This window comes from Pteronotus mesoamericanus, unplaced genomic scaffold, assembly GCF_021234165.1.
Source record: "Pteronotus mesoamericanus isolate MK-2021 breed Mesoamerican mustached bat unplaced genomic scaffold, CSHL_Meso_final scaffold_232, whole genome shotgun sequence".
Classification (NCBI taxonomy): Eukaryota; Metazoa; Chordata; class Mammalia; order Chiroptera; family Mormoopidae; genus Pteronotus; species Pteronotus mesoamericanus.
Window position 1 is genome coordinate 13,057,315 of NW_026555311.1, and position 26,258 is coordinate 13,083,572.

General features: G+C 34.4%; 1 protein-coding gene and 1 non-coding gene across 3 annotated transcripts in view; both read left to right on the plus strand.

Moving 5' to 3' along the window:
• Positions 1-26,258, plus strand: part of EMCN (endomucin) — a 92,447-nt gene that overhangs the window by 46,833 nt on the left and 19,356 nt on the right. For both annotated transcript variants that reach the window (XM_054591686.1, XM_054591687.1), the window contains exons 4-5: positions 6,363-6,473; positions 16,685-16,723. In XM_054591686.1, coding sequence (XP_054447661.1) covers positions 6,363-6,473; positions 16,685-16,723 — 150 coding nt within the window. The remainder of the gene's footprint in view (positions 1-6,362; positions 6,474-16,684; positions 16,724-26,258) is intronic.
• On the plus strand, positions 13,088-13,250 carry LOC129085438 (U1 spliceosomal RNA). Its single transcript, XR_008530698.1, has one exon. It is a non-coding gene; the product is annotated as a U1 spliceosomal RNA (small nuclear RNA).

Sequence of the window (26,258 nt, forward strand, 5' to 3'; positions counted from 1 at the left end):
TGTCAGGTTAAGATATTGATTTAAAATCTTCTTTCTTTAATAATTATTGGTTTTATACCAATAAATTTCCCTCTAAGTGCTATTTTTGCTATATCCCATACATTTTCATATACTATGTTTTCATGCTCATTCATCTCAAAGTATTTTTTAATATCCCTTGTAATTTAATTATTGACCAACTTTTTATTTAGGATTACATTGTTTAATATCTACATATTTATTCACTCCTCCCCATTAAGTTTAAACATTTTTTTTTCTTCTGTTTATTTAAAATTAAATTGAATTTAATTAAAAATAAATGATATGGAAACTATTCTAAAGAATATTATGGATATCCTTTCTCATTAGGCAGAGCATAATAAACCTGACTTGCAAGTGTTTTGAAATTTTTTTAAAGTATTATTTTTAAAATAGTGCATTTGGCTCTCATCTTAAGAAATTTATTATCATTTTCTAGATTGGTTTAATGTTATTATTTAAACATTATTGTTTAAAGACAAGAATACTGAGTTTCAGAAAGGCTAAATGGTGTAACAATTTTTTTAAAATGACAAACTTTATAAAAACAATTTTGAATTTGAAATTTGGTCCTTTAACTTCAAATTGTTCTTTCTATTTAACAAATTCATAACCAAGTGTTTCTTAATGAATTGATATTATTTTAATCTCAATTCATCACTTGGCTATTAAATAGTGATCCCTTTAGGTATTAACAACACTCATGTATCATTTCTTTTTCTCTCTCCACAAAGCAGTCACCATATTCTATAAATATTTGTTTGTTTCTTTCTGTTTTTGGTACATGTTCTTCTTTTTCCTTGCTTTTACATTATCCCTTTGGAGAGATTGCCAGCCTGCTATGGGTAATTATTTCTTTTAAGTTACTGCTGTTTAAGTGGGAACAACTTCACACACACACACACACACACACACACACACACACACACACACACACACCACCCACCCACCCACGCACCCACCATCACCACCAACAACAACTTGTTAGAATTCTGTTTACAAAAGACTAAATAAATCCAGGCAAAAGGCCATGTTCTTGAACATAGTGTAGGAACATTATTCACACATGAATTTCCCAATAACAATAGATCTTGTTATTTCTGTCTACTCTGATGTTCTTAATCTTACTTTCAATGTGGAATGGCAAGGTTATCATTTTGGAGCCTCACATTGAATAAGGCAATTGTCTAATTCTTTTTAATTGGCAGAAACATATCCACAGAAAATCTTATTATATATCAAACAAATGGAAGTTGAACTGCTCAATTTGAAACAGTTTGGTGGTGCTGCATGTGGGTAGGCAAAGTGGACATCTATCCATTTCTACATCTTAATCACTAAAGGTGGTCTATTTGACTTCCTCACTGAGCCTTTAGAGCTGTAGTAGTACAGTTAAAAATTACTGGAATAAGATATTATGTTTATTTAAATTCTATTCATAGTAAAAAAAAGTGTATGAGAGAGGACTCCAAAAAAGCGGAGTTATCTTCTGGAGGGCAGTCCCCTTGGAGTACAGGCTTCCCCCACGAAGTGAGTGTTTTAGGAACCCCTCTGCATCCGGGTGCCAGCTGGTGTTGGGAGAGGCTGTGTTTGGCTTCAGTGAATTTTTTTTTGAAGACTTTCAGTGTGCTTGCCCATTTTATGATGGGTGATTTATGAGCACACTTGCCCACACCATGCTGAATATTCAGCAGTTTTTCACCAAAAACAGCATGACCCCATGGCCCACCCTCCCTATTCACCTGATCTCACCCTGGGCTACTTTTTTTGTTTCCCCCAATGAAAAAGGTCTGCAAAGGGAAATGGTTTGCCTATGTGGAATAGGCGAAAAAAGAAAAAAAAGAAACAGCAGAAGCTCTAAAAGGCATCAAAATTGATGAGTTCAAAAACTGTTTTGAGCCATGGTAAAAATGTTTCAATAGGTGTATTGCATTGAATGGAGAGTACTTTGAAGGACTAAAGTTTAAGCATGTAAGAATAAATACACAATTTTTAATATAAATCCCATGTTTTGGGGTCCCCCTCTTATTATATAATTAGGAAACAAGGCAACTCTTTCACCATCACGTGACCTGAGAATATTCCATTGTGCAATTATTGTGAAACGCAGTTTTCAAAAGAGCAACTCAAATGTTCCAGAAGCTTTTAATGTCCCTATAAGCATCATTTGTGTTATTCGCTGATATGTAAAACCTTGTGGGTAAATAGGATACTCACAAAATAAAGAAGCCCTTACTAATATTTTCTCTGGCTCCAAGAAACACAATTAAAATAGAGTTTAAGGAAGTGGAAAGTCAACATCTACTTCTTAGTGAAGTCTCTGAGGAAGAGCAAAGGGTTTGAAAAAGAATTCCAAATTACTAGATTCCTCTGAAGTCACCAAATTACTCCATCCAACACATGTGCTTTGTGAGTTATATATGTAAAGATCATCTCTAAGTACAACTTTATTCTTGGCCTAAGATCAACCCCAAATTCCTGTATGAACTTACCTTGGTAAACTGGGTTGGATGATGGATAGATCCGGAGGCTCCTATATACCTGTTGGCAATGCCTCAGGGGCAGGTAGTCCTTCAGTGGTCTGTTCTGGTTCACCTGCCTTGGGGTTATACTCAGGTGCTAAGTAGTCTTGCAAGAGGGAGGACAGTGGGCCATTAACATCTACCTTAACCCCCTTGTAAATGACATGGAAATGAAAAAAAATATAAAATTTACATTAAAATAAAACTCCTTTTGTCTCCCACAAAAAGCTCTAGTTTTTTTAAATTTACCTATATTTTTCTAATACTACTATTTTGTTTTCTTCAAAAACTTTGAAATTCTTGTGTAGCCTGGTCCCTTACGAGTGAAGGACTAAAGGAGATGAGATTTTAAATTCTTGAATTGTTCAGGTGTTTGGCCTACACTCCTTTACATCTCTTTTATTATCTTTTAATTTCTTTGTCATGGGCTTAGCATTTAAACTTATTTACAGTTTGGGGTACTGCTTTTCACTTCAAGGGAGGAGATCAAGAGAATCTAATCAAAATCTTAAGAAGCTTCTTTTCCAAGTCTTTACTACTGCTTTTACACATCTCCCTGGGATCATTGGTACAAACATTTATGTTCCTCACAATCTTTCTATTAATGGCTCTTCTGTATTACCTCAGGAATCAGTCAAATGAGTCAGGACATTAATTTAATTAATTTATCCCAGACTACCCATGTTGTCATGGGGACAGAATTTCTAGGGAATACTAATTCATAAAAGTGATCCTTGAAAATGTAGGTTTTTGCGAAATTAGAAAATACTCTCAGACCCTGGGGTTTTACGATGCAAAATAAAATCTTTTGTAACTCTTAGTGATCTTAGAAATCTTTTTAAAATCTTAGTAATTTTAAAACAAAGACATTTATTTGATTTTAAAACCTAAAGCAGCTTCAAATAATTTGACTATAAAAAAGATACTAAAATTTAAATCATATAATTTCAGAAGAATGAAGCTGCTTAATCTCCTTCCCCGAACAATTTAGCTCAGTAATCCTTCCCTTTCACATCAATCTGTCATAAACACATCTTAATTTTCTAATATAGCTAATGTTTACACTTACTACTTCCTCCCTAAAATGTGGTTTCCCAAAATAGGCAAGATGAATCCCATATTAATATTTTCAAGGCAATTATAAAACAGCCTCAATCCCTTTTCTCTGCACTTACACTCTAGTATTGATGTGTCTCTCTCATGTATCGCTTGTGTTAGATTTTCCTTATTCCTATTCGAATATGGGTTAAAAATTACTTATATTTTGTCTTGCATGCATTTCACCTAAAACAAAGTTCTAAGAACTAAAACAGCATGAATTTCAAAACCATAAATCCTAAAAGTAAAGAGAGTATTATTTCAATGTTGCAATATAAATTAATATTTCTCAACTAAAATAGTGTTTGTCAAAACCTATTATTACCTTCACTTACAGTACAATGTGAACCTGGAGACTAGCAATTTTCAGTTGGTATGCAGCAAGAATTTTTAAAACATGCAATACCCAACTATTTAGCCAGGGGCACTGGCCTCTTTTCCCCTAGATTGTCAAATTTAAAAAATGACAACAGCCAACACAACAATAGCTGTCAGGTGGGAATGAATCAAAATTATACCTATTTTTTTGTCAGATTAAAAAAATACATTTTCTGGTGTGCCACAGAATTTTGGTAATTACTTTATGTGTGTCATGTGATAAAAAAAAAAAAAAGGATGAAAATCGCTGCTGTAAACCAAACCAGATACATAGTGATACCTGGGGAAATGGCCAGAAAGAGAAACTAAAAGAGAGCAAACCATATAAGTTTGGAGAATAGTTTTAAGATTGGTTTTCTTCTTTCTCTGAGGTGACAGTCGCCTTTTGGCAAGAGTTCAAAATCTTCTATATGTGAACCCATAATGCATTTAGGACAGTTTTTCCAACAAGACATTAATACAAGGTTATGATTCTTCTACATTAACATATGTCGGTCACCAATTTTTCCCCTCTCCTGAGACTAGGATTTGAAACATTTTACTATACTAGTAAAACTTAAGAATTTCCAACTCTGGCAGCATTACCCTCCATATATTTTATTCTTTTCATTGTAGGTCCACCATGGATATTTAAAAATATTTTGCTTGCTTTCAAAGCATTGGAGATTCCTTCCATTTCCTAACTGGCAGTGTATCATTGACAGCCTCTCCTGAATGGCGCGTGGACTCTTAGTCTACCCTCATTTGTGTAGTATATTACATATTAATAACAGGTAGTTCTCTAAGCATGATCTTTGGTGTTGCATCCTCAGTCAGCCATTCCATTATCTTACTCTTTCGTTTGTATTTTCTAATCTGGCAGCTCCCCATATTTTTCTTAGCCCTATATTCTCTTTCTGTTGCCAAGATTGTTGAGTCTACTTTATACTGCGAAATTTTTTAGATCATTAGGATACCTTTTTCATGTTTTCCAATTTTAGTTTAACAGAAGAATTATTCTCCAAAGATTTCTGAAGAGAATCCCCTGTTCTGATGTTTCCCAAGCTTTTGTTTTTCCTTTTTTAAATTCTAGTGAGAAACAAAATCTTTACCCTCACGTGTGCCTTTATCCTCGGGTATCAAGTTCCTGCACCTGGGGTGACCTTCCTGCCTTCATCTATCACAGATGTCAGTTTCTGCCCTCCTGCTACAAAAAGAACTTTCTTTACCTCCTCAAGTATTTCCCTCTCAGTGGGTACTTCGAGATGTCTCTGACGTTTATGCCCATTTCCGCTTCTTCTTTCTCATATGCAGTGTTAATGATGTAGCTTATGTTTGAACTTATTTTACTTTTGTTTGCATGCCAATTCCTGAAGGCTTTTTGTGTGAAGACATATTTACCCACTGTCTGTGAGGTTTCCTTGCAAACTATTATTTTCTCTAGCATAAATCTCTCAGCTGCTCTAAGGGTTTGCATTACATGATAGGTGCTTATGCTATAGAATGGAAACTGGCACTTCTGGAAGGCCCCAGCAATTCCAGGTTCCAACCTACTTTTTTGATAAAAGTTTATTAAATTGCTTTCCCCCCATTTCTGGCCAACATCTTATCTAGCTAACACTAAGTACACACTAACCAGCATGCCTGTTTTTCCTTACTAACCCAATGTTAGTAAAAACGACTGAAGGGCATCAATCATTTTGTTTTTATAATGTTTGTGCAAATAGGGGTTGTTTCAAGTAGACTTATTCCAATGTTATTTTTGAAAGCTGAGCTTATTTTTGTTGTTAATTTTCTTTTAAAAAATGAACAGAGTATAATTAAAAGATTATTTTATTTACTTCCTGTGATCCTTCTACTTATGGCTAGTATACCAACCTAAAAATTATTTCTCATATAGCATGGGAATCATGGTACCATCTTCAACTATTACCACTTTCTTACCATTCCTTTTCTAGGGTAGTGAGTTATTAACTTTCACATCAGAAAAATTTGCATTCAGATGTTAGCTCTTTCCTGCTACAAGTTATGTCACTGTGGGAAAATTATTTAACTTTTCTGGGTCTTTTATATAAAATTATTATAATTATTATGTAATTCATAGGATTACTAGTATAATTAAATGAGATAACCTATTGAAAACATATAGCAGAATCTAATATGCCTCTTAATTTCTTTAATGCAACTAACTGGATCATTAAAATATAGACATCAAAATGTTCAATTTCTAAATCTTGATCAGAAGACTTTCCATAATTAATCTTTAAGTTGTAACTGAATGTTAATATGAACATTAATGAGACTATTTGGTGATTGGTTATACCTCTGATTTTTTGTTGATTCTTTTGATTCTTTTTACATAATTAGGAGCCACAACCAATGATGTCACGAAGACACACTTCACCACCGCAAGTATAATAGTAAGAAATGTTTCACTTCCAAGTGTTGTTTCAACATTACAAAGTTCCCAACACAAGAGTAAGTATAAGAATTTGTGCTGAAATATTAAACGAATGTGTTAGAATTAGTCTCAAAATGGTTTTCTAGACCACTGCTACTGAAGAGTCATGCTCCCCCAAATTCTCTCCTAGTTTCTGCGAAATGAGACCACCATTTGGCGGTGTTGGTTTGTAAGGTGATCCTCTATCCCTCCATAGCTACAAGTGGCTGGTGCCAATGAAGGTCAATGCAGGGGTGGGCAGTTACCTGAGATATCATCTGGCACAAAAATGTGAGCTTGGTTTACCAATTAGACCACCTTGATAAATGGGAAACTTCTTAGAAACAACAAATTGATAAAACTGACTCAAGATGATGGGAAGACTGAGAAGACCTAAAATATTTATAGATATTTCATTATAAATTTAAAAGGGTTCCATGAAGCAAACTGCATGCAGAATGGGTTCGCATGTGAATTCTGTGAAATATTTTCAAAAGAAATGAAACAATTCTTTTTGAATTCTTTCATGAAGTAAAAGAGGGAAAAGCACATAAATAATTATCCGAAGCCAGTCAAGAAAACTATAGCCACGTCCATCATAAATGTAGATACAAGTATTCTTAAAAAAATATTAGCAAACCAAATTCAATAACATTTAAAAAGGGATATAATCAACAAATGGGATTTATCCAGGAGTGCAAGCTTGGTTTAGCATATGAAAATCAAGTAATGTAATACACCATATTAGTAGAATCAGTAGGTATAAAAAATATTGACAAAATTTAACACACTAATAATTAAAATTCTCAAGAACTATAAATAAATTGATACTTTCTCAAACTGATAAAGGACATCAATGAAAAATAGAGCAAACACCATACTTAATAGTGAAAATCTTAATGTTTTTCTCTTAAGATCTGGAACATAGCAAAAATGTCCATTGTCACCACTTCTATTAAAAATTCTAACCAAAGATTCTAGATTGTACAATAAAGTGATAGATAGAAAGACACACAGAGAGCCAGATAGATAGAACCATTTATCCAGATTGGATAGAAAAAAACAAAACAGTTTTTCTTAGCAGAGTACATCATCGTCTACATTGAAAATTTCAAGAATCCACAAGATTTACTAGAATTAAGAAAGACTATTTTGTATCACAGCATTTAAGATATAAAAATAAATGTTTCTATATATTAGCAATGACTATTGAAAAATAAAATTAAGGAAATAATGTCATTTACAATTGCATAAGAATGAATATATAGGAATAAATTTAATCAGATGTGTAAGATTTATACACTGAACTACAAAATATTTCTGTGAGAAATAAACATATAAATAAATGAAGAGATGTTATATGATCATGGATTACAAGACTCAATATTTCAAGATATCAGTTCTCCCCAGCTTGATAAATAATTGATTAATATATTTAATGCCATCCTTATCAGAATCACCACATGCTTTTTTTTTTTAAGAAAGTGATATGCTGATCCTAAAATATATATAGAAATAAAAAGGACCTGGAATAGCCAAAACACTTTTCAAAAAGAACAAAGTTGGAGGACGTACACAAGCCAATTATAAAACTTACTTTAAAGATACAGTAATCAAGACAGTGTGTTACTGAGATAATGAATGTTAATAGTAGAATTATTAATAATAGTCACACTGAAAATAATCCAAATTTCTACTAACTGATGAAATTGAATATTCCATTGGATTTTTCCATTTGTAATGAGTTTGGAATATTCCAAAAAATGGGATAGCCATATAATGGAATACTGTCCAGCAATTTAAAGAAACACAATACTGAAACATGTTGGAACACAATGAACTCCAAAAGTATCATGCTCAGTGACAAAAACTTCGCAAAACATGATATATTGTGCAATGCCATTTATATAAAACATCCAGAAGGAACATTTTTATAGGGAAAGAAAGCAGTCAAGTAGTTGCCTAAAGCTGAAGGTGGGACTAGAGATTAACTGCAAAAAAGGGCTCAAGGGAGTCTTTTGTGTTAATGAAAAGGTTCTAAAACTGAATTATACTAATTGTTACACAATTAACTTTTATGAATTTACTAAAAAGTACTGAGTTGAAAGTTTAAAATTAGTTGATTTAGTTTTTAATTTCTTTATAAAGCTTAGTTTAAAAACTAAAGAAGAGAAAATGTTGACCTAGGCTAATCAAATTTCCTGAGTGATAAGAACTAGAAAACCCAAAGAAACAAAAAAAGCGATTAGGTGGTGGAACTGAAGCAGCAAGGTTTCAGTACAGTGAGTCTGAGATAACTGTGTGATTTCTATGCATGCCTAATACATAATAAAAAATTTATGAATAAGTAGAGTTGATAGGGAAGAATGGAGAAAGAGTATATGGGAAGATGGAGAAACCCCATGAGCAAGATTAAGTTGTTCATGAGGGACAGAGAAAGTAGCAGGACAAATTTCTGTCAGATATCCAGTTCCAGTTTACATGTTCATAACGAGCACTCTCCATTTCCTGGCCTCCATGATATAAAGGAATCTGTACTTTTATTGAAACTATCTTAACTAGAAAAGCTAGTAATTTGTCAGAACAGCATTACCAGATACCATTTGTTATAAATAACGGATGCATTTTTGAGAGATCCATCATCCTTAATAAGAAGCAGCTACATTTGACTCCGAGTCTCTAAGTCTTTTCTTGGGAGACCTCTTAGATAAAAGGAGGTGGCAAGTGGGAACCATGATGTCCAAGGCCCACTCCTGTCTTGAAACATATCAGGAACATCCATTTTCTTCCTTTCTATTGTAATCATGTTAAGCACAACATAAGGAAGGTTACCTAGAATGAGTCTGATTTCACACAATAATTGTGAACTAATATTTTTTTATGAGGCAGGGACCACATAGAGGAATTCAAAGGGAAAAATCATTTCTACTTCATATAAAGAATATTTCCTGGGGTGGTGTTTGGCTTCTTATAAGTAGAACTTATTTTGTAGGCAACATATGTCTGAAAGGTGCCTTTAGCAAATCACAACCTCACGCATCTCATCCTATGACTGCCTTGGATATAAACAAAAATAAAAGTAAATATGAATCTTCAAAATGTTTAACAGTGAAAACTTACACTCAAATAATTAGTATGCTGCACTACTACACATTCAGTGACTAATGAGGACAATGTCATTCAGGTCCATAGTTTATTCAAACTAGCTCTTATACAGAAGTGAGTGGCCAACCCTATGTACCACTTAAGACTCCTAATTTTATTTTGATTTGTACAGTAAAATGCCCTTTGCATCTCAGTTCTAGGGACTACTGTATTCATTTGGCTTCTAAACACAGTTAGAGTTGGCTTTGTTCCAGGTAGTTTTAAGAAACACCCACAAAGCCATTTCTTGAAAAATGAAATATCCTGGGAAGCAAGATAATGAAATAAGGGTATTTACAGCTGTCCTTTATAGCTGTCATTCTATTAGCCAGTTCTATACTAAGTCCTTTAGATATTTTGTTATGAAACTCATTTCTCCCCAGATCACTCCCATTCTCGAGGTGTTTCCTACTTAGCATGGAGTCCACTGGATATAGTAAGTTTACACGCATTTCCATTTGTACGTGATGAAACCAGGAGCCTGCCCGGATTCCTGGTTAGCACCCTTTCTGTTTCCATCCTTCAGGTACATAAACATTTAGAATTAGTGAAGCCAAGACAGAGAGGCAGGAAGAGAACAAAACAATCTACTGGTAGGGGAAGGTTGAAGCACTGACGGTTTGTCTCCTTACATAGGACCTATATAGGCAATGGGTCCTCAAAAAGTGACTCAGATAAAGGCACTGGGGATACATTATCTCAAGTGCAGGTTTGATTTGGAGTAGAGAAGAGTGAGTGAAGTCTGTTGCTTTACTCCCCAGAAGGGTGGAATGAAGGTCTAAAAAAAGGGTGTCTGAAAACATTTTTTAAAAATTTTTTCCCATTCTCTTAAAGTCCTCTTTCTCTCAATGATAACCTTGCTGGGTAAAACAGTCCTGGTTGTAGGTCCTTGCTTTTAATCGCTTTGAATATTTCATGCTAATCCCTTCTGGCCTGAAATGTTTCTGTTGAAAAATCCAGACAAGAAAAACCTAAAGGAGTTCATTACCACCAAACCAATACTACAAGAAACGATAAAAGTCACAGGTACCATATGATTTCACTTATATGTGGAATCTAATGAACAAAATAAACTAACAAAAAAGTTGAGTGTGTTTTTCTTGTTTTACTTATTCTGTTTTATTCTGTCTGTAGAAGACACATTGTTAGAATCCTAAAATGTTTAAGACAGAAATCTCCATTAATTCAGTGTCTGGACATTGTAGTTAAACTAATAGGGGACCTTTGAATTAAGTAATAAATTAATTTATTCACTAAAGGTCCTTTGGAGGGCATCTGTGTGCCATCACACTTCCTAGCTTCTGGGGAGGGCCCGCAGTCCTCTGTGTTCCCTGGCTTATAGATACGTCACTTTACTCCCTGTCTCCATCTTCACATGGCCTTCTCCCCATGTCTCTTCTGTCTTTGTCTTTTCTTATAAAGGCAAGTGTCATTGGTTTTAGGGCCCAGTCTGATCTAGAAAGATTGCATCTCTAGGTCCTTAATAACATCTGCAAAGACTTTTTTTCCAATAAGATCACATTCACAAGTTTCAAGTGCACAGGTAAGAAAGGGGTATCATCACTTAACTCATGCCAGGCCATGTCCTGAATTTACCCTTACTACACCTGGGTTTCATCATCAATATATTTGTCATTTTCTATATGCAGGGGTACCTTGCTGGGCATTGAGGGGTGATTTAATGGAAAAGTCAACCCTCCAAAATCTAAACTATGGGAGGACTAGGTCTGAAACTCTTATAAAACTACAAGTTGTCTCTGCCTGAGTTCACTATTTCTTCCAATGTCTGAAAATATGGCATCCTCCCTGATTCTTCTTTTTTCATTTCTTGTGCACATCCTGATGATTTCTGAGCAAAAAAAGAGAAAAAGAAAAGGAGGCTGGAAGGGAGAAAGCAAAATAGATGCTTTTCTTGCTGGGAAATGAGTCATTCAGGTTTCAATAACCAGATTTGAAAGCAAGCATGGTGCATACTGTAAAAGACTGTAGGGAAAAAGATGTTACTGCAATATCTTCCTTTGGTGAATTCAGACTTAGCCAAGGGAAAATAATTATAGAATAGGATTTTAGGTAGAAGGCAAATTGAGACAAGCAAAATGCCAATACCTAACTCTAGTAAGGCAAGTTATTGAATAGAAAATTTTTTGATTTTTCTAATCTAGAACTTCTGCTATCCTAGCACATACAATATTACAGTCTTAAAATCCGAAGGGGAAAATCTGGCTTTTGTTAAGTAGAAATGAATAACACATAAGTAATCAGTAGGTTACTAACTAGGAGTTAATTACATTTATATATAATAAGAAGTCTATATCATGTTTCCTTTTGAATAATTTGTCCTAGTTTAATATGGAATTTATTTTTATACAAAAGCATAGATAATTGTACAATAACCAAGTAGACATTTTAGAAATATCACTGGCTGAACATGAGAAGAGCCTACACCCAAGCTTGTGATTTTCAAGGGCAACACACTTTTCTTAAAATAAAAATTGTGCATTCTAACCATGCCAAGAGAAACTTGCTTTTTTGGTTATAAATAATGATTCTGAAGTCAGATTGCTTAGAGTCAAATAATAGCACAATCATTTATTTACTCAACTTCTCTGTGTTTCAATTTTCTGATCTATAAAATAGTTTATAATAATATTATACTCTTATCAGATTCTTATGTATATTAAAAGAGATGAAACATATAAAGCTTAAAACAGTATATAGCAAGTAAACAGAGTAAATTTTAGCAATTGTTTTATTAATAAATATCCTTGCAAAAGCCAGGTAATGTTAGTATTGATGATACCAGTTTCACAAATAAGGAAACAGGTTCAGAAGATTAAATAAGTTGGTTGGGGTTAAATTAAAAAGATGAAATTCAAACTTTGTTTCTCTTGCCTCAAACCCCATAAACTTTACTATATCACACTTATTTTATTACAGATATTTTATGTAAAGTTTCTAAAGGAAGTAGAAAACAGCTAGCTTTTAATTGGGTATATCATATGCTTGACAAGTAAGTGTTCAATAAATATAACACAAGAGATGAACTGAGTGACTGGCTGACAGAATGTAAACCTGCAGTTCTGACCAGGGTGCTTTTCTCTCTGTTGTCCACCATATGCCAGATTTGTCCTTGACTCTGCATGTGTGTGTGTTTCTTGCCCTCCTCATTAATGTGGTCCTTATTTCTCCTTCCCCTTGCCCTTCTTCTAATATCTCATTCAAATTATATACATACCTCAGTATTTCCCACAACTAAATGAGTGTTGCCAGATATGTGTACCATCTGCACTATTATTTATTTAGTACTTTTCTTAAATTATGCACTTTTTATTCTTAAATTTGTTGGAAAAGAAAACCACCATAAATGAAAAGCCAGTTTCACTTGGCATAAGCAAGAGCTATAAAATCACAACGATGTAAGCAAAATACAATTAAGTTCTAGCTAGGTTTTGTTGCTCGCCAAAGGCTCTGAGTGTGAGGCTTGCTTGTCCTTCTTTACAAAAATTAGTCAAATACCTGGCAGGGGAGATACCATGATCACGAAGGTGTTTTCCCAGGGCCAGGCTTATCCCCTGCACTTTGGACATGTTGGTCCCTGCAATTTCCCCAAATGTGGGCAACCCATCTGCATCATTTGTGGTAGTGTTGGACTGTGTTCTCACTTTCTCCTGAAAACAAGAAAAAAAAATGTCAAGGTAAATGCAAGGTAGTTATTAATGACATACTTGCATTAAACTGAAGTTTTCAAATTTCCTCATTGAAATAATCAAATAAACTGAAAGAAAAATAAAAAGAAATAACTTCCTATTTAGTGTTTCAATGTTATTTAATACCACTTTCTAGTACCACCTTACAGAATCTCTCACACAGTGCTATGCATCTCATCCTTTGGAAAACCTTCGGAAAATTCATCTGATCTCTCAGACTCATTATTTCTTTTGTAAATGGCATGATTTATTTATGCCACTTATTTGGGAACTTTATCATAATGTTTTTATATGCTAATTAGTCTGTATCAGTTCTTGTGAACAGATGCAAGATGAATCCTCAAGATAACAGCGTCCTAGTCACAAATCATGGTTCAGACAAATGAGAAATAATCTCACATAAAATGATTCAGACAATAACATGTATGGAGGAATAATAAGGAAAATTTAATTGTTTATAGTAAATTATTTTAAGCAAATCAGTAAAGAATTGTAATAACTGTATATTTTTTTTCTCCTGGACCTGTTAATGATATTTTGTGTATAACTATATACAGCTCTATATAACTGGAAACACAATATCCTTTCTCAGATAAGAATATTTAGCAAAGTTATTTGTTGTACTGTTGTTTAAAATTTCTGTTTTGAAACCAAATTAGTTGAGTAAAGCTGAGCTTTGGATTAATGTGAATTAAAGTTTAGCAGTTTAGAACTTCATTTGCATTTCATAAGACTTTAGTTTCATATTAGAACATCAAACTCAACAGATTTTAATTCACCAACTACCCTGACTAAGATGTTGGTCTTTATTAAACATCTAAGTTTGAGAATAGGTTAAAAGGATGCACTACACTCATTTGTAATTTGAATTAATCACTTCCTCTATAGATCAGATCTTGGCCCGTTCTCAAAACACGTGTGTATTATGAAAATTGGACTTAATTATATAAGCTTTCCTTTCAAAATAGTTTAGTGGGGGGGAAAAACTGTCTATTTTATTAAAAGAGGATCGACATTAAAACCAAGAGATCCGAATTACAATCACTGTACTCCCTTGCAAAAGTAGTTCCACTTGTCTCAGAAAATGTTTGCAGATGTGCAAAATGAGAATGTTTCTTGGAGACATCAGCAAATAATATATGGGACTAACCATAAGAGTGCTTCAAAATTGGTAGCTGTGATTATCTAACTAGATATTTTAAGCAAAGCATTAATTTTCCCTTAAATTTTGGTATATATAATTAATCTTATTTATTATTGTTACTATTACTAATGTTTTCTATTCCCATTCATTCATTCCAGATTTTTTAGTAGAATCTGCAGGGTCTGGCAGAAGTAATGCCTGCTTGAGTGTGGTTGGTAGGGTGCTAATATGGGTGTAATAATTTAGAGTTTAATTTGGACATTTCACGTAAAATGTCATATGGTGTTCTTGAGTGTGCAATATTGTTATGTTACAGAATTACATGCTTATGATTTGGTAATAAAAGATTTTATAATAAAAATGGGGCATTACTTGTACTGGACCTTGTACTTTCCCATGTCCTAGTGGTGGGCATTGGAACTATTATAAAACAAGTAATCTTGGATGGACCTAGAGAGTATTGTGCTAAGTAAAATAAGGCAGGCAGAGAAAGATAAATACAGTATGATTACACTTATATATGGAATCTAAAAAACAAAACAAATGAACAAACAAAACAGAAACAGACCCATAGAAACAGAACAAACTGATGGTTCCAAGAAGAGTGTGGGGTGGGGGATAGGTGAAAAAGATGAAGGGGTACAAACTTTCAGTAATAAAGCAAATAAGTTACAGGTTGTAATAGGGAATAGAGTCAATACCGTAATTTTTGTTACTAGACATATCATGGTGATCACATTGCCGTGTATATAAATGCCAACTCGTTTATGTTGCACATTGAAAACTAATATAATATTACATATCAACTATACTTAAATTTTTTAAATGAAAAAAGAAATCTCTGTGTCATGGACTTTACATTCTGACAACAAAATTTTTTAAAAAATAAAGTGAATGTCACTGTAGTAATGAAAGTACTATTAAACAAATGAAGCAGATTGGTGGACTAGTGTGAAGAGAAAGAATATACAACTTTAGATACGGTGGTTGGAAGAGGGTTATTTGAATGGTGATATCTGAGCAGAGTCATTAAAGGTAGAAGGAAGCTGATGTCAGCTTGAGAGAACAACAATGAGGCATAAGACAGAAGAGAAGCCTGAGGCAGGAAGAGCCTCCTCACTTTGACCTAAACAGGGGCTGACTTGTTGGAGGTGAATTGAGGAACAAGGCAGGGACTACTTCCTGTAAAGTCTTGCCAGCCATAACAAGAATAAGGAACTACTGAAGTAGCCAAGTTTAAATTTAAAAACATTTTTTCTAGATGGCTCTTATTGTAGCTACCAAGAGGAAAGATATGGGTTCCAGATGAATAGAAGGCGATTAAGTGGTGAGACATATTTGGAACATATTTTGAAGCTAGAGCTGATGGAGGTGAGAAACAAAAGAGAATCGTGAAAGGCCACTACTTTTGGTGTCGTGCAACTGGGGGACTATTGAGCTCTGCCCTGAACCAAGAAGGTGGGGGAAAAGGCAGATTTAAAGATATCAGTCAAGTGAAGATACAGAGGAAACAATTGGATACCCTAAACATTTATCATTGGGCTCCTGTTTGTTTAAAAAATATTTTCTATATTTTCCACATGGCAAATATTGTTCATGGAGAATATACTCAAAGTTGTTGAAGTGAAATTTGATCATAATTATCTGAAGTAATTTGACTTGTACAAAACTCTTATGGACTGTATTTACTTTAAAGGAGTTCCCTAAGTTTCAAAGATATCTGTCTGAACCTTCCTGCATTTTCCCCAGGTCAGGAGATGCATTATATCTTACTAGGCATACAACACATAGAGCACCTACCAAAGGATCTGTAATTGTCTGTGTTATCTTGGTGTATTCAAGATGTGAGTTTGTACCAGATGCTCTAAAGCAAGGTTCAGCAAATTGTGGATTGCAGGCCAAATCCAGCCTTCATCTATATTCCTAAGTACAGTTTCATTGGCACATAGACATACCTATACTTCAGGTATTATGTATGGTGGCATTCACACTACAACACTCAAGTTGAGTAGTCGTAACAATGGCTTATGGCTCACAAGCCTAAAAAATTTACTATTTGGCCCTTTCTATAAAAGTTGGCTGACCCTTGCTCTAAAGTATCTTTTAATTATAAAGCCTTATGATTTTATTATTTCAGAGAAAGTGATTCATAGATGAGCTAAGTTCTATATTCATTTGCCACCTGAAATAATTATGAGAATAGATTTGATATTCAGCATTTAATTTTGGCGATTTTCTTTTCTTTCCTTTAAAGCTGAGAACCTGAGTTCAATCAATGCAACACAAATACCAGGTAAGTTAAGATTTTTATCCTTTTAGGATGTTCATGTGTAAAGTCCCAAAAATAAGACAAAGTAGATCAACCAGATGGAGGGCAGGATGAGATAGTACAGGGAAAACATTACATAGCAACTAAAATGTTTAGGAGACCTCACATTTAAAAATAAATGCAGTCCATGCATAGGTTGTGCCTGAATGTTCTGTGGTTTTAGTGAGTGGAACCAGCCCTGGTAAACGGATGGAGCATTTGGAATTGTCCTCTGATCAGAACCTGCTGTTTCTGGTCTGTTTCTATGGTTGGCATGTCCTGTCCCAGAAGTCTAGTGAGTGTTGAGCTGTCTTCTCTGTGTTTCTGAGCAAAGCCTGGCCCTGGCATCCAAAAAGATAATCCTATAAACACAGTTAACAACCTAAAATGTTGTCACTTCAAAAAGCACTCATTTTGCCAACCTTAGTTTTAAACTGAATGAATTTCAGATGATGGAGCAATAGGAACTGAAAGAGATCATTGGGCAGAGGAAGATGGTCACGTTAAATCTTCCTCTTGTTTTGAAATCAAAATTATTTGGGTGATTATTATCTTCCTACATCCTAACTGTACTTTAATAAATGACAAATCTCTTAGGTTCTCAATCCTGGTCATCTTCGGTATTTATAAAATGAGAAATATATGAAATAAACATAGGAGATCATGTAATTTTTTTTAAATTGAAAAAAATGATGCTATAACAATTTTGAGTGAAATCTAATAACATTTTCATGACAAATGTCCAAAATAATCATCATAGTCTAGATTCTACTTTTTGTGTTTGAGAAATTCAAAACTGAACTGATTACACTTTTAACTTTTAATAAGTCTTTATCTTCTATATAACATATGTCATGAATGAAAGTATTTTTATATTATTAATTCTCTGTATTTCATCTCATCACCATATTTTTATTATTTCCATCTACATAGTCTGGAAATGCACTCAAAAGAGCACTTGGAAAAAACAAAGCAAAACAAAACATAAAAACAGTGCATCCAGGCAAAAAGGGCCTCTGTGCATTGGCGGATGCTATGCACATTCTGGAGAAGTTCTTCCCCTCTGCTTCATGGGCTGGTTTTTCTGGAGAAGTTACAGATGGGGAAATGGAAAGCTGTCAAAATCCTCAGCTCCTTCTAAGGAGGAGTGAAGTAGCCTTTATTTTGTTTAGAGAAACTGAAGTTACAAAGTGCCACCTTTAACTATAATCTATTTTTAAATGTAATGAAAAGCCCATTTAGAATATTTTAATTTTGAGTTATGGAAACTAGTTCTCCTCAAATGGATAATAAAATGAGCCAATGATTTGAATAGTGGACTAGAAAGAAATGAGACTGATTTTGTAAGCCACAAGGAAAGACAAGCTCGAGTTTCAGATATAAGTTATGGCTAAAGACTAAATCAAGATTCATTAAAAAAAATTAACATTTACCTCTTAACAAATACCTCTGTTAATACCTGTAACTGTGTTTATTAAAATATTCAGTTATATATATATATATTTATCAAAGAGGTTTAAATATCAACTTTGTGAAATTTTTACCCCTAGATCAAGAATATTTACCCTAACATCAAAATAATTAGTATTTCTTATTTTATGCATAAGTTGAGGTAGAATTCTAGCCTACAGAACTATTAATACTGCTTCTATGAGCTAGTATTCATGTGTTTGACTAGATCACACATATTTCTCACATTTGATATTTTTTCATATGCATACAGCTTTAATTTTCTTGAAAAATGATAGTTTTACCACCCACTTCAAAACCTATAGTAAGGGTCTAGAAGTTGATTGTTTTATATAGGGTATTTTTTTGGGGAATCCAAAATAAGTAAGGTAACTGTCCATCAAGTGTGAATTATAAGAAATTATACATAGATACGATGTTTAATATTATATAAACAAATAGAAGAAAGGTGGTTGTATGAAAATGATTGATACAGATCTGAAGACATATCCATTCATTCCATTTGATAGTCTGCAGTAGTTAGCTGTAGTTAACAATGCTGAGGATGAGGTAATCATGCTCAATGTCTAAGGCATGTGTCAAACCTCAGCTGCCCACTGTCACAGATCTGGCAAGACTTCAAATTTAGTCTGATACCCAGTTAAATATACAAAATAGTATGTTCTACTAACTGATACATACAAAGTACCAGGTGGAATAATATTAACCTTTGCTAACAGAGGTATCCAGTAATATGGAACCTTCCATTAAGTGTTCCCCAGGGAGACTTGTCAGCATCATAAATAATTATAAAACCCTAGTAGTTGTTTAGGTATAAAATGATAACATCAGTTTATCTGAAACTTTTCTAAGATTGGTGGAGGGAAAGATTTTTTTCCCTTTAGCTGTAGTTATGTTATACATTGCGTATGGGGAAAGCAGTTTAAGAAGGATGAGGAATGAGTTTATGAAAGAAGTGACCTTCTAGCTGCCAGATTATTCTGCCTACTCATTTTTCTAACTCTGAGCTCATAAGGGGATGGAAATACCTACTAAAAAGTGATGAAAGTCTGTTTACTCCCTAGAGGTATGTGCAGACATCATGTGGCCATTACAAGTTTAAGCAATGATGAAGTCACTTTTCTTTAGCATTATCATTTTTCTACAGACTTGTCCTTGTAAATAAACCCCTTTATTTCTTTGATAAGAGACCTCAGCTCTGAAAAACAATGGATATACCATGACTCAGTGAACTAGGAAAGGAATAAACCATTTGCCATTAATTTTCTGTAAAATACAACTATATTAGAGTTCTCCAGAGAAACAGAACAAATAGGATAGATAGAGAGATGATAGATAGATGAAAGAAAGAAAGGAAATATAGATAGATACAGATAGATTATCATAAGGAATTGGATCGTGTACTATGGAGGCTGAAGAGTCCCAAGAGCTGCAGTGAGCCTGAAGACCCAAGGAACTTGATGGTGTCATTCCAAGGCCTGAGAACTAGGAAAGCCAATGGTACTAGTCTGAAAGCCAGCAGGCTTGGTGATCAAGATGCTCAAAGAACTCATTGAGTATGGCTACAACATAAAGGAAGAAATGATGATTACACTAAGTGAAATAAATAAAAATCTACAGGGAACCAACAGTGAAGGGGAGGAAGCTGGGATTCAAGTCAATGATTTGGAACATAAGAAAGAAATAATCATTCAACCAGAACAGCAAGAAGAAATAAGAATTCAAAAATATGAGCATAGTATAAGAAGCCTCTGGGACATCTTCAAATGTACTAACATCCAAATCATAAGTGTGCCAGGAGAAGTGGAAGAGGAAGAAATTGAAAACTTATTGAAAACATAATGAAAGAAAACTTCCCTGATTTGGTGATGAAAATAGACATACAAGTCCAGGAAGCACAGAGAGTCCCAAACAAGTTGGACCCAAAGAGGACCACACCAAGACACATCATGATCAAAATGCCAAAGGTTAAAGATAAAGAGAATACTAAAAGCAGCAAGAGAAAAGAAGAGAGTTACCTACAAAGGAGTTCCCACAAGACTAGCAGCTGATTTCTCAAAAGAAACTTTCCAGGCAAGAAGGGATTGGCAAGAAGTATTCAAAGTGATGAAAAGCAAGGATCTACAACCTAGATTACTCTATCCAGCAAAGCTATCATTTAGAATGGAAGGGCAGATAACATGCTTCTCAGAGAAGGTAAAGCTAAAGGAATTTATCATCATCAAGCCATTATTATATGAAAGATTAAAGGGACTTATTTAAGAAAAAGGAGGAGATCAAAACTATGAACAATACAATGGCAAAAAATTCACCACTATCAACAACTAAATCTAAAAAGAAAACTAAGCAAACAACCAGAACAGGAACAGAATCATAAATATAGAAATCATTTATAGGGTTATCAGCTGGGAGAGGAAAGGGGGAAATGGGGGAAAAAGGTGTGGGGATAAAGAAGCATAATTGGTAGGTACTAAATAGACAGGGGGAGTATAAAAACAGTATAGGAAATGGATAAGCCAAAGAACTTACATACATGACACATGGACATGAACTAAGGGGTGGGAGATTGCTGTAGGGAAGGGAGTACTGGCCAGAGGGGGCAAAGAGGGAAAATTTGGGACAACTGTAATAGCATAATCAACAAAATATACTTTAAAAAATAAAGAAGAGCCAATATTTCAGTTTGACTCAAATGGCAGAAAAGACTGATGTCCCAGCTCAAGGCAGTCAGGCAGGAAGAGTTCCTTCTTAGTCAAGGAGGGTTAGAATTTTTTCCTCTTTGGGGCTTCAAGCAATTAGATGAGAGAAACCCACATTGGAAGGCAATCTGCTTTACTCAGCCACCAATTCAGGTGTTAAGCCACATAAAAACACATTCACAGACACAGTCAGAATAATGACCAAATATTTTGTCATCCCTTAGCCAAGTAGACACATGAAATTAATCATTACAACAATATTCCCGTAGTGACCAGCACCACTTGTAAAGGATCTCTTTGTACCTATTTACTTCACTTTCCTGCAATGTATTTTAGAAGCTCAATTGCACTGCAGACATTAATTTTGATGGGAAATCAGAAGCCAGAGCAGATATAAAAAGTACCACTAAACCTGACCATTGGCCTTTGAAAAGCTGAACACTTTGTCCTGTTATATTCATTGTGCTCAACACCCTATGTAATGCCCAGGGTTTGGTTGCTGATTTCCCGGAATTCATATAACATGAAGCATGAATCATTATATACATAAGGTTATTTATCTGAGTATTCTAATTTTGAATGACAGAATCTTGACACTATTGTTCAGTTAGGATCTCCTCAAGCTGAAAATATACATATACCAAAGCAATACCTACTGGTGTTTTTTTTTTAACTTGGAAATTTTATGATGCTTGAAAGATTAGTTGATAATAAAAGAACTCACTTATAGAATGAGAGGTATATCAATGTGGTAGGGAGGGTCTGCCATAAACTTCCACTTAAGAAATGGTATAAATCTGGGTATGGCTCAGTGGTTTCTCCTCTGGTTCTGAGATCTGCTGAGTCTCTGAAGTGCTCTGCACTGTTCTTGTGCCTCTCTAGTACAAAATTAAAGGCCATAAAAACTCAGTCTCAACCTGGTAGCTGCCCAGCATTCACTATATGGACCAACATTTTTCAGTGGTATTATTATGGGTGTGTGCTCCTCTACAACATGTTTTATTTCAATATATTAAGAATAATTTTGTCTCCTTACATGCATCTGCATGGTCCAGTTTGGCCTATTAAAAGAAGGAGGTGCTCAACTCGTCTTAAAGAAAAAAATACATTCTTAACAAAAGCATGAATTGAAAAAGATTATATTTCATGCAACAAAAATTAGAGACATGTACTTATAACTTATTCCTGCTGAAATACAGTAGCTTAGGCAACACTAAGTTTTGGCTGACCGTGCAGAGCTAGAGCCTGCATTCAAATCCTGGCTCTGCCACCTACTTACTGTGTGACCTTGGGCAAATTAGTTAATCTCTCTAGGTTTCAGTTTCCACTTCGTACAATGCAAATATTAATATCACAATAACTGAATGAGTTAATATTTGTAAAACACTTTGAATAATGTCTGGCACATAGTGTCCAGGGCTTGAAGATGAAATCTTTTAAAATATTTTTATGTCTATTATTTGGACTGCTTCCATTCATGTTCTCAGAAAGCATATCGCACAGGTACAGTTGCATATTGAAAAGCTTCTCAGTGTTTCCAGGTCACACTATCCAAATTGTAAATCTGCATGTTGGGGGAGGGGTGAGGACATTCTAAAACTTTCTGAATGCTGAGAAGAAAACTTAATTGATCATTAATAATGATACCACTAACAAGTATGATAACTCATTGCAAATGTGTTGGTTACATGGCAAAAAGGTGTTTGAGTCATACTTGGCTTGTGGCTTAGCTCTTCCACTATTGTCAGGTGTTACCTTATCTTTTTGAGCCGCAGTATCTCTCATCTTTAAAGCACAGGATTAAAGTGTTTAAGAATAAGGTGAATAAGCACATATGGAAGTAATTAGCACAGTGCCTCATTTATTCTTTGTATATTGTGCATAACTTTATGTATACTAATAATATCATAATCAAATCTAAAAAGAAAAATACATCCTCCTTCCTCAACACGCATTTCTACAGATATATTTAAAGTAAATGAAACTCTATGCAAAGTTTCTACTGAATTAGAGGACACCATTACCTCAGGTTAGTCACTCTGATGGCCCAGAGTAAAGTAAAAGAAATCGGAGATAAAACTTCTTTCTTGCATCGCTTTAAGAATACAGCTATGTCAGAAAGGTAAGGTCTGATGAGAGTAGAAATCAGTTCTCATCATGTGAAGCCAGAAACCTTCCCGTTTGGTATTTTGCCCGTTAAGTAGACAGGTAAGCCATCATGGGTGCAAACATATTCTAGTTCTGACAAAATCTGCACTGATAAGAACCCTGACAAGATGTAAAATCTTAAAGCCAAAAGAGACTTCAGGGATTATCTCAGCACATTCTCTACCCAAAACACGGAATGGTACCAAACATTCTCACAGCATTTATTGTCTGTAACACTTATGTGCCATTTATTTTATGATAGACCATTTTCCTCTATGATAGCAAAAGCCTAGAGTAGACCATACTCTTTTTTTCTGAGTGTGAATGTGCTCAGAGTCAATTCTTATGGCAATGCCAGCAACTAAACTAACTCTTAGAAGGAGGCTGTTTGTTTCTTCAATTTGCATTTGTTCTGATTTCCTATTTCTATTTTATTCATTTTACAGTATATATCATTGCTTAAGTTCCTCAAATCCTTCTTGTTAAGAGCTAATTTTTAAGTAAAAGTCAATGAACAATAACATAGTCTCTCCTATTTTGATCCCTGACATACTGTTTTGTTGTACTCTTTATCTCTTCACATCTATCAATTCTGGGCTGTGCTGGAAGGCCTACCTCTCTTGTACTCTGTTATATTTCCTTCAACATCTACTCTTGGGTACTCTTGGGCCCAGAGTACGTATCTATTTTTTTTCTGTTATTGCAGAATGAAGAAAAAACTAATAATGCAGTAATTTTAAATATGTAACAAACCTATGTTAAGATTAAAAAGGCATTCTCATTAATACAGTTAGTCTTCAACAGCAGTCCCTTTAGCTGCCAAAAGTTTTATGCATTTAGCAAAGACTTGTGGATCCTACTTCTGGACGCTGTTCTAGCATTTGAAAACATCAATGAGCAAAATAAAGACCCTTGCCCTCAAGAATTTTTTATTTTGCTAGGGCATAAAAACCATAATCAATAAATATATTAATTAACTAAACTATAATAAGGTAGAAGGTGATAAGTGCTATGAGCAAGAAAAAATGTAGAGCCGTTTAGGAAGAAGAGATGATGAGTTCTGGAGTGGTGCAGTTTGCATATTTATAAAAGTGGTCAGGTAAGCCTCCCTGAAAAAATCTGAGTAAATACAAGAAGTAAGCAACCCAATAGGTGGGGGAAGAGCATCCAAGTAGCGATAGAACATGACGAGATGCCTGGTATGTTAAGAAACTGTACCAAGTACATGGGCAGGGGGCAGGCAGGGGATTGACTGGGCACATTACCCAGGGTTTCATGGGCTATTGCAAAGGCTGAGTCTCTCTATAAAAATGGAATGGAAAAATACTGGATGTTTTGAACAGAAGGGTGACATGGTCTGACTCATGTTTCATAAGTATAACTGTGAAATATGAGGAGGGACTGTCTGGTGAAGCAAGGATACCTTTTACAAATTTTCCAAGAGGCAGATGATGGTAGCTTGGACTGAGGTGACATAAGGTAAATGGCATGAAATATCCAAATTCTGGATAAATTTTGAAGGTACATTCAGGAGATATTCTTGATGCTTGTGTGTGGGATAGAATGAAAGAGATGAGTCCAAGGAATTCTGAGGTCTTTGGTCTGAGCAGTTGAAAAGAATGATGGCCATCAGCTAAGATGAGGTGGCTGCAGATAAAGAAGTCCAAGTTTGACATGTTCAGTTTAGGTTTTTATTATTTTCTGAGTAAGCATCTGGACTTATGACGTCAGAGTTTAGGAAACAGGCCTGGGCTGAAAATATAAATTTGGGGATCATTGGCATTCATGTTGTATTTAAACTTTGAAATTGAATTTGATCAATGAAGAAAATAGTGAAGTTAGAGATGAGGAGTAAAGACTAAGTCCTGGGACCTCCAAAACTGTAAGTCATAGCAAAAAGGATGAACCAGCCAAAGAGACAAAGAAGAATAAGCTGTAAGGTAGGAGAAAAAGAAATATAATATGCTTTACTGGAAGCCACATAAAGAAAATGTGTTGAGAAGTGAATGATTTAGTTTTAAATTCTGAGATGCTCTCTTTAAAAATGGAACAGAAATCCATCAAATTGCAATTAGAGACCAGTTCTAATTATTTATAAATAATTCAAAACAATTAATGATCATTCAATTCTATTGAATTTAGCCCCTCAGACACATTGAACCTACACCTATCAATAAAAAGTGTAGAACACATAAGGGAAATAAAAATAGAATACAGTTTTACTTTTTTTTACATTAGAATGCTTTTTCTTCTACTGTATCTCACTCTTATCTGCCATTAGTTATATGTATTATGTGACTTCCTCTAAAGAAGGTTCCAGAAGACCATCAGGGACTCTTCCAGTCTGAATCTCTCCTCAGAAGAGTCCCTGGCTTCCAGGAACAGCCTGCTTTCACATTCTTGCTAGGCTCAATTATTGGTTGGGAGCCTTGGCTTCATCCCAAACACAGGGATGGAATTTACAGAGGAGGTGGAGAACCTTGGTCAATTATACTGTCTATAGTGTCCATTCTGTGAGATGCATCTTCCTAACCAACACAGGTGCCCTGGGTTATCAACAAAGACAGTCTTCTGTCTTTAAAACTCCCACTGATTTATCTAGTAACTGATTTACAGCAAGGGTCAAATATGTACCACTGTCAGACACCAATTGTATAAATTTGCATAATATTATAACAGTCTTGGTTCTGAAGTTCTTTTTATTATAATAAACTTCGCTCTGAAAGTCTCTGCCTCAAATAGCCAGCTGCAAGTCCTGGCCTGAAGTTTGCAAATTGGATTTAAATCATGACACAAAATATCTGCAACTGAATAATCATTCCAATCACCAAAAGTCAAAGTTCAAGAGCAAACCCAAGTCATCTAAGGGTACCATCCACTCTCTTTTCTCTTGTCTCTAACTAGAGCAAGGAAGCATCTGGAAACATGGAGGTTTCTTAAGAGTCTATTTCATGTATTTTTACACTTTAAATTTTGGAGAAAATTAGACACATGGACTTTGGTTGAAAGGTACAACTCTCTAGGGGCCTAACCATGCTATAATAATATGATATTATATGAATAAAATATAAGTTAAAATAGCACATAATTTTATAACATTACATATAATGTTAGTATCAAGTACTTTTCTAAGCAATTTAAATTATTTTTACTTATTTTTCACAACACAGTGATGTAGAATTACTATAATCACAATTTGTAGA